At 41.3% G+C, this 9,904-nt stretch overlaps 1 protein-coding gene across 1 annotated transcript in view; it reads left to right on the top strand.

The window, feature by feature from the left end:
* The window catches only part of Stoml3 (stomatin like 3), a 21,568-nt gene extending 15,319 nt beyond the window's left edge, over positions 1-6,249 (top strand). Inside the window, exons 4-7 of the mRNA XM_033759986.1 lie at positions 155-237; positions 1,600-1,803; positions 3,457-3,591; positions 5,210-6,249. Of these exons, the coding sequence (XP_033615877.1) occupies positions 155-237; positions 1,600-1,803; positions 3,457-3,591; positions 5,210-5,434 (647 nt within the window). The 3' untranslated portion in view covers positions 5,435-6,249. The remainder of the gene's footprint in view (positions 1-154; positions 238-1,599; positions 1,804-3,456; positions 3,592-5,209) is intronic.
* The last annotated feature ends 3,655 nt before the right edge of the window (positions 6,250-9,904 follow it).

Genomic DNA, 9,904 nt, shown 5'->3' with positions numbered 1-9,904 from the left:
GACACCAAAAAAAAAAAAAAAAAAAAAAAAAAAAAAAAAAAAAAAATCTGAGGAACACAGCCTCATGAAAATACTGTACTATTTAGCCAGGGGACTTTTTATTACAATTATTTTCAATAGGCTAAGACATTGAATCAGTTTTCTTCTTTTTTAGGTTTGATCCTGATCCTGCCCTGTATAGACGTATTTGTCAAAGTTGATCTTCGCACAGTTACTTGCAACATTCCTCCACAAGAGGTAAGGATTTAGAGATGAGTTGCTAGAAATAAAGCTTGTATCTTTCCTGTTCCATGGACAGCTGAAATTTTGTTTACAATTTAAAATTATATGGGGGACAGATGAACTGAAGCCACCCAGGATCTGCTTGGGTTGCCCTGGTGGCTTTGGAATATGCCAGGCTTTGTTATGCAACTGAGAAAGAAGGAAGCCAAGGACAAATGAAAAAAACTTGGAATGGCTGGGTGGGAGAAAGCCTGAGAGGAGAGAGGCATTTGGGAAGGAAGGCAGAATGGAGGTGACAGAACAGAAGCTTAGAAGAAACAGAGAGGTCACTGCACTCAGAACAGTGACTGGTTATATTATCTCTCTGTCACCTTCCAGAAGATTTTTTTTGCAAGTATCAACGTGACTCACCTTTGCTTTTTACTTTAATTTTTTGTGTATATTTGATACAACAAAGCTGAGTGGGTGTGGGAACAGAGCAAAGGTTATACAGGGCTCACTACATTTGGATTTCGAATAATAATTCTTGAAATGCTATGAACAACTGACCAACAGCAATAGTTGTGGAGTAAGGAAGAGGAATAGAGCTTACTAAGAATCAGGTTACCTTCTCATAATCAAAGTGAAGTTAAAAGAGAAGAAAACTGGTAGGACCTATGATTGGGAAGGGCAAAGTGAGGAGAAGATAGGAACCTCAGTTAAGAAACAACAATGATGTCTCCCCATCACTGTCAGGACCACAGGGAATTGAATTCTGAACTCCATCATGGAGCCCTTGGAAGGCTTAATGACTTAACAAGGGCTTATCTGCTCTAGAAGGACAGTGCTAGCTTCTGTTCCCATGGTATAGACACCAGAAATCTCTTATTATCAAAATGGTTGATGCTGAGCCTCTCAAGGAAGTTTTATTTTGTTATACTAGAATATAGAACATTGTCTCTGATGCCATCTGTGTTTTCTAAGAAAAATTGCATCACCAAGTCAGATAAAAAGTGAAAACCAAGATTACAGGTATTGTCAGGGAAGCAAGTGTTCTTCGCCTGTTAAGTGGAAGATGCTAGAGCTTCAGAAGAGCTCTACTATTACATTCCAAAATAGAAACCCTTAGTCTTGCCTTCGTAAGTCAAGGGCTTCTTTCTATGGGATGTAGACTTCTCCAAGATAAAGTTACAGGTGTTGACAGGGACCAAATCTGTCCAGGAATGTTTTCACCAGGTAGGATCACATTATATTCAAGTGAGGACATGTTTTTGATGATGGCTAGCGTAAATTGTCGTTAATGGTTTCCTAGTTTAAGAAAGCTCTCGGGATGGCTAAAACTTGTCGACTGCTGTGAAAGTTAACATGTATGTGATTTTGCTCTTCCTCATCCTGCAGATCCTCACCAGAGACTCTGTGACTACGCAGGTGGATGGTGTTGTCTATTATAGAATCTACAGTGCTGTCTCAGCGGTGGCTAATGTCAATGATGTCCACCAAGCCACATTTCTTCTGGCTCAGACCACTCTGAGAAATGTCTTAGGCACACAGACCTTGTCCCAGATCTTAGCTGGGAGAGAAGAGATTGCCCACAGCATTCAGGTAAAGATACCAAGAACTCATATCCTGCATCTGTAATTCACTCATTGCAAGGGTCTCTGACTATCAGACATCAGCAGTTCAGAGCACTCCCTCACATGAGTGTTTGTTTGCACACTCACATATACACACAGATGCCTGCTCTGTGAGTTTGTGATTTCATTTGTCTGTTACCACCTGATATACATGCACTTCAACATGTGGATGGGAGAAGGAAGCTGCAGGAACTGTATCCTTTACCTCTTTCCTTTGGAATTTAAAATTATGACCTAACATTGAACATTTTACTCTTTTATGGGGATGTTAGCGACTCGTCTTGTTTTCAATTTTACTCTGGAAGTTCAGTGTTTCACAAATCATCCTTGTATTGCTAAATTGCAGGGGAATGTGAGTTAGAAGAAGATTCTTTTAGGACAGCAAAGAAACCCCACATCCAGAAATTTTGAAAATATCAAAAATACATTAATAGCAATAATTATTATCGTTGAACTTGCAGTGCATATGACCTTATCTTGTGCACATTTTAGTTTATAAATTGCATTTATGTATTGTCTTAAATCAATTATATTTTCTTCCTAAGCCCCCTTTTGGTTAGCTAGGTCTTGGGTAGCTCTTGGTCTCTTGTGTGATCTCTCTCTTTAGGTAGTGCAAAAGCCCCAAGGTTTTATAAGGTTTTGTCAGTTCTGTATGCAAGCTTCCCATGTCATTTGCAAGAACCCCATGAGTTTGACAACCCAGAAGCTTCCCATCCAAAACCAGGTCACTGGCTTCTTATGATGTCTTACAAACTCCAAGATCCTGAAGAAATCAGACAGGTTAGGGATAACTTGCTTTTGGAGGTGAGATTTCCACCCTCTCCTTTGGGAGAGCTACTTTTCAGAGCTCATTACTTCCCAGTCATTCTTGACTTCTGTGTCCAGGATAATCAGCAAGATGTCTTCCATGCTTTTAAGCTTTTAAAAAGGAGCAAAGATACCCTTGAATTTAGGATACTTTTTTAAAAAAACAAACCCTAAAAATTATGTACTAAAAATGATGTCTTGATAAAAAAAAAAATGTCTTGCTACTTATGTAACCCTGGTAAAAGAAAGTAAGTACTCACTAATTATATTCATCGAATCATTACTAAGCATGGTAGATATATGTATTTCTCTAAATCCCATGAAAATCCTGACAGGAAACCTTTCTTAGGTGAAAAAACTGAGAATAAGAGGAGTTAAGAAACTGGTTCGGTGATTTACAGTTGCAGATGGCAGAGTCAGGGACAGGTTCCTCTGAGAAGCCCATGCGTTGCTGTCAGTGACAAGCAAATTCAGGGTATTTCCTAAATCCAGATGGATATCATACATTTCCTGGTAGTTGCAGGATGGATTGTTCCAGTGGACCACCTCTTTAAAGATCTGTCAGAATTTGCTCATGAAATCTTCATGGGATTCACCTCCCCACAGTAGAAACTTACAGCTCCTCATCTGTTCTCCCTCTCTCTTTTTCTCCCTCTTCCTCTTCCTCTCCCACACCCCCTTTCTCTTTGGGGCGTACCAGGGATTGAACTTAGAACCTTGCACTTGCCAGGCAGTTGTGGCACCGCTGAACTACATCCCTGGCCCTTTGGTTCTCTGATTAATATTTTATTTAAAAATGTTTTTTTCTAAATAGACTTTGCTGGATGATGCCACTGAGCTGTGGGGGATCCAGGTGGCCCGAGTGGAAATCAAAGATGTGCGGATCCCCGTACAGTTGCAGAGATCCATGGCTGCTGAGGCTGAGGCCACGAGGGAAGCCAGAGCTAGGGTAAGGAGAGAGAGCTGCTCCTGGGGCAGACAGGACAGAGCCTGGATGGAAGAATAGGGTCTCTTGGCTATGGATGTAAGAAAAGAATTTCTTTCTCAAAGATTTCCCCTTGAATTAAAAGGTAATGAACAGCATAATATACCTTTCAGAAGCTTGTTCATTGGGATGCTTGGCAACTCGCAGTTAACATTGTGAGGCTCAGCATTAGCTACCTATCAAAGCCTCCTAGAGAATTTAATGCAACAAAATACTTACCCAGATTAAACAAGGTCTGGTGTGGGCCCAGGTACCTGCATCTTTATAAAGCTGGTGTTTTGGAAACATTTCACTTAGTGCCTGTACTTTGAGCATCATTGTTTTAGATGTGTTAAATGCTACTGGATGTCTCAGTAAGTTTCCTCAGTGCTGGGACAAAATATTTGACACCCGCAATTGAAAGTGGGGGAGGTTTATTTTGGCTCGCAGTCTTTTGAGGATTCAGCCTATACTCAGCTGGCTTCGAGGCAGACACGGCACGGTGGAGGTGTCTGCTGAAGGAAAGCTGCTGATGTTATGGCAGCCAGAAGACAGAGAGAGAGGGGAGGCGCTGGGAAGGAGAGACCCTTTCAGCCCACAGCCCTAGTGACCTGCCTTTTCCAGTCCTCACTTCCCTATAGCAGGTCAGCCACAGGATCCAATCAACTTCCAAAAGTCCCAGCTCTGAACACATAGAGATGTGGGGAGACAGTCTTGATCTATACCAGGATACTGGCTGAAAAGGAAGTAATCACATACAGTGCAGATTAGAACCACAAAATGTAAACCTAGCCTGGCCCCAAGGGCCCTTAAAATTGTTGGTCTGTAACTTTCATGTCTATGTAGATAAATTTCCTGAATTACCAGCCACAGAGAGCAGGAGCTTTTGCATATTCTCTTTGGAATCTTCCTTGTGAGGAGATGAAAGTTTTCTGTGCTCTCATTCCTTACTCCTGTGTGCTTTACCTGCTGAATTACAGCAGCACCCAAGCGGGGATTTGAAGAGGATGAAGGAGACGTCACTTTTGCATATGGACAGGGAGCTCTGGCCAGGTTGTTCTTGGGCATTCTGAAAACTAGAAAGAGCACAGAGTGATAAAGAGAGTCCCTGTGACGTTATCAGGCCGCCACTTGCTGCTACTTATAATCGAGGGTGGCAAGAACTAGAAACGATTCTCCCATTTTATGAGTGAGACTAAATTGTCATCAGAATGAAGTAAAAATATCTCACATGATAAGTAAAAACAGTAAAACAGCCAGTCAGAACACTTGAATTTCAGACATTTCTAAAAATGATTGCAGCATGTAGGGAGACCCCAAAAGGTTCTGGAACCTTCCCAGGATGGACGGACAGGTGCATGTTTGTGTCAAATACAGTGCTTTTGTGTTTGAGAATGAAATCTAAAGACTTCTAATTTGTAAAATATCTCTGCACTTTGTGCAGCCTCCTTGAATTTCTCCAGTCACAATAGGATGTGAAACTCTTATCCTGGCCTAAGAAGTAAGCAGAAAAAACACAGAATTGGGGCTGTGACAGACATCAACACTGACCCAAAAAGGAAAGCCTTAGTCACATTTACACATTTTATTCCTTTCATTTTAGGTCCTTGCAGCAGAAGGAGAAATGAATGCATCTAAAGCCCTGAAGTCAGCCTCCATGGTGCTGACCGAGTCCCCCATAGCCCTCCAGCTGCGCTACCTACAGACCTTAACCACAGTAGCCACGGAGAAGAATTCCACAATTGTGTTTCCTCTTCCCATGAACATACTGGAGGGCATTGGTGGTACCAGCTATGATAACCACAAGAAGGTTGATAATAGAGCCTGAGGTAGCCAGTCCATTACTTAGTGTCCCACCTATCCTATGGAGAAGTCAGCCTTTAGAGGTGATGAGCATTCTAGCAAGGTATGAGCCATAGGAACTTCACAGCTGGAGTAGCACTAGTAGGGAAAAATTTGTAGACACTACAAAAGGAAAAACAAAGCAAAACCAAGGGCTGTGCACTACTTTTATGTTTAAGACATAATCAACTTTGCAGTTCTCTTATATAATCAATTAGTAATTATCCTGACTTACTTAGTTGCAGGCACTTTCTTTCAGTAGGGAAGAAAATTACTGGGTGACTATGACTGCTTTCAGAATTAATTCTTGTTTTTGAAAATAAGTAGCCTAGATCAATTGTAAAGTACCATAGGCTGCGTATTTATACAACACATTTGCTTTACAATTCCAAAGTAATTACTTATTATATCTCCAGTAGTTGCAATAAACCCCTTCAATGCTGAAAGCAATATCTGATTTTGATGTTAAAGACAGAATATTAGCCACAGCCCCATAAGGCACACTGTGCTCAGCTCAGAACCCCAGCTGTCCTGCTGTGCAGCACATCCTACTGGGACTGTTGGCAAATTCTCAGAGTTGAGGCACATTTGTCAAGACAGGACAAGGCATAACAAGGCAGAAAATCCCAGTCAATTTATTAGCTCACAAGTAGGAATCCTTGTAAAAGGTTTTATTGGTTAAAACCACTGGGGAGTATCATCCTGAGGATTTCATGTTTTTACTCTAGTAGTCCCAAGAGCCACAGTAATCAAGAGTTGTTTGTAGTCTGTTTCCTCTCCCAAATAACCTGATGCAAATAAAGAAGCCATAGAAAATGAATGTGTTTTAATAACTGATTTCTTGGAGGTTATTTTGTTGCCAGGGTGGAATTTCCTTTTGCAATCAGTTCTGAGAAATGGGCTAGAATTTTTTAAATTACTGGCTATTGTTTATTAAGTGTTTTGTGTTACTCTGTGCTCAGTCTTTCATGGATGCCAAGAAACAGCCCTTTTCTTTGTTTTGTTTTGTTTATTGTGACATCTTAGGTATACGATATAGTTACTTACATTCATCATTGGGATCTTGTAGCTTTACATGACGTATGTTGGTTCTTATTTTTTCCCCATTCCCTTGGCCTCCCTTCATCCCCTCCACCCTTACCTATTTACAAAGTCTTTGTTTCCATTATTTTCCTTTTCTCTTATTTTTTTTCTGCTCCCTTCTTAGCTTTCCCCTACTTTTCCCACTTCCCGTACACCTTTAGACCTTTTTTGCTATTATACAATATCAACTAAAAGTGTAAATAAGGATCAAAACAGTCCTTTCCTTCAAAATGAGAATGTGATGTCAAAAGATAAAATAACTTGCCCAATTTCTCTCAGCCAATGGGTGTTGTTTAGGGTTTTTATGAAGAAGTCGGCCTGACTGTGAAGTCTATTGTTCCACATCATTGAGTTTTACCTGGGTTAGGGTAGGGGAGCAGATCACTCCTGTTCCCTTTTGGCCTTCAATAGCAAACTTAGTTTCTGGACATGCAAGCTCCCACTGTAGCACTCAGGACTGCACTTGCATGCACACACATGTATATGTGTAAATGCACACTCCTCACGTGCTTTATACTCCTTTGCACACTCCATCCCCCGTAAAACCTTACCACCCTCACATCCCCTCCGTCTCTGATCACACCATTTGCCTGCCCTTTCCTCACATGAGTCTTGCTAGCATGTAGGCATTAGCTACATACACATGCACAGTCGGGATCTCACTCTTCTTTTGTTTTTTCAGCCTGTCTTCCCCCATGAAATCATTATATGATTTTTAAATTTTATTTATTTATTTATTTTTTGGTTTTTTGAGACAGGTCCTAACTAGGCAGTTGAGACTGACCTGGAACTCACTATGTAGCCCAGGCTGGTCTCGAACTCACAGTGATCTGCCTGTCTCCGCCTCCCGAGTGCTGGGATTACAGGCGTGAGCCACCACACCCGGCCTTATATGATTTTTTAGATAGCCCACAGTTTATGAATCTCATGGTAGATTTTACTAACTCGATGGCTATGATTTCAGTGTTCCTACTTAACCCACAGGAATTGAAGACTCAGTTGCAAACCAGAAACCTAAGGTAGATTCAGAAAGTAAGTCCACAAAATCATACCATTCAGACCTTTAATCTGTGGCCCTACATTTTAAGAACAATGGCACAGACTTCACACAGACTAGGACATCTCTGGCACTGGGAGCCATCTGGGGAGGAGAGTATTTTGCCTCTGTAAAAATCTCTTCTTAGCCTTTTCAGGAAATCTACTGCTCTTCCTTTTTTGCCTTCAGCTAACAATTTATAGCAAACTCCTAAATTAGTGGTTCTTGCTGGAGGTAAAGATCATCTTACTCACTGGAACCTCTTTCTCAAAATATACAGTCAACTCTCAAAAAAGGATGAAACAAACAAAAAGTAAAAGAACACATAAAAAGCAAAGGAAGGCAGGGAATTTAGCTCAGTGGTTCCACCTTCTGTGTCGCAAGTACAAGGAACCGAGTCTGATCCCAGGTACCAAAAAGAAAAGAATAAAACAAAACAAAAAAAACCAAAAAGGCAGAGGAAAAAGTACACAAACATTTGCATTGCATGTGGATTGCAATAAGAGGTTAAAGAGCTGTCAGAATCTTTAGGGATATGGGAGATGTAGTTGGAAAACTCTTGAGAAGGTTCAAGTTACTCCATCCCTTCCAGCATGACCTGTATTAATTCTTTAGTACCTATTACAATGGGCCATTGGTTACATTAGTAAGGCTGACTAAAGGAAGTTCCTCTGAAGGTGAGTTTGGCGGAACAAAGGAGCTATAGAAGAGTCAGGAAAGGTCCTAGCTTTTCTGGAATGTGAATGCCAAGTGTAATATTCAAAATCTAGTCACCACCCGTAGAGTAAGATTAAAATTGTTTTCTCTTTGGAAGGGAGAGCAAGGCCAACAGAGGGAATAGCAGACAACCCTTCTGGAGAGAGAGAAGGATTTATTCTCCTCATAGTGCAGCTCCAGGGCCCACAGTCATTCCGTTAACATGTAAGCCAGAGCAGATGATCTTCCCATTTTAAGAACAAGGATGGCTTGGCCCTGACTACAGGGCTAAAACAGGATTTGAAGTTCAGACTTGTCTCAGATGTTTTCCCTTGTTGCTGTGCCTGGGGGTAACGTTATTGCTATCTTAGTCTGTTTAGGCTGCTATAACAAAATAACATGAACAGGTGACTTAAAAACAACAAATTTAAACAACTGGTGATTTAGCTCAGTGGTGCTGCCACCTGCCTCCCAAGCACAAGATCTTGAGTTTGAGCCCTGGTACAAAAAAACAAAACAAAACAAAAAACAAAACCCCAAAAACAAAAACAAACTTATTTCTCATAGTTCTGGAGACTGGGCAGTCAAAGACCAATGCACTAGTAGACGATGTTTTGCGATACTCCACTTTCTAGTTCAAAGGACAGAAAGAGTGAGAGACCCCTCTGAGTCTCTTTTATAAGGATACTAATCTCAATAATGAAGGCTCTGCCCTCATGATCTCATCACCTTCCAAAGGCTCCACCTCTTAATGCCGTCACCTTGAAGGTTAAGATTCCAGGACATGAATTCTGGGGGACACGGACACAGGTGCCCACAGGAGATGCCTCCTGTTGGAGAGTCGATGGGGGTAATACTCATTCCAAGGGGCACTGAGCTGCCGAAGCTAATGGAAGGGCACTGAGAGAGACTGGGAGGCTGCTGAAAGGAACTCTGGACTGCAAACAGTGTTGGCGATGAAACCTAGAAAAGAGGTGGAGGTCATCTAACTCAGTGAGTTTTTAACCATTATTTTTAAAGTCTTGAAATACTCTTGTGACATATTGGGAAAGAAGGACCCAGAGGAATGAGGTGACTCTCCAAGGACACAGAAATGAAATTACCCCCCCTGTGTCTCAAACCTACAGTGATAGAGCATCAAGGAAGACCAGTTTCTTTTTTACCCATATGTGGACTCTTGTGTCACTCTAGTTACTAGTTGGCATCACATCACACACGTCGGTACTGAGTATATCTTGCTGTGTCTTACTTTAAGCAGAGATACGTTGACAAATAAATTACTTTCCAGAATCCTAAATTGGAAATGGGGATCGCACCTCTCCATTTGGCTGTGATCCAATTTATTTGTTTATTTTTTGAGGGGGAAAGATAAATTGGTTGACATTTCTTTACTAGCAGTATACAGTTAAAAGGCTGTGATCCAATTTAAATTGGAAATGGAAGGGTGAGTAGTAAGATGCTCCTTTTGCTCTACTGTTCTTCTTAGCACAGAATTATGTACTTAATGCTGCAGTCCCATCCATCCCTTCCCTCTGCCTCCCTTTTCCTCTCCTTTCCCCTCTCCCTTTCTTCATAGCATTCCTTTTCTTTCTCTATCCCTCCCTCCATCCCTCCTCAATTTCCTTTTTCTTTTAACTCCAG

Source organism: Fukomys damarensis, unplaced genomic scaffold, assembly GCF_012274545.1.
Source record: "Fukomys damarensis isolate Sample0158 unplaced genomic scaffold, DMR_v1.0_HiC HiC_scaffold_38, whole genome shotgun sequence".
NCBI classification, from domain to species: domain Eukaryota; kingdom Metazoa; phylum Chordata; class Mammalia; order Rodentia; family Bathyergidae; genus Fukomys; species Fukomys damarensis.
This window is presented reverse-complemented; position numbering and strand designations above follow the sequence as displayed.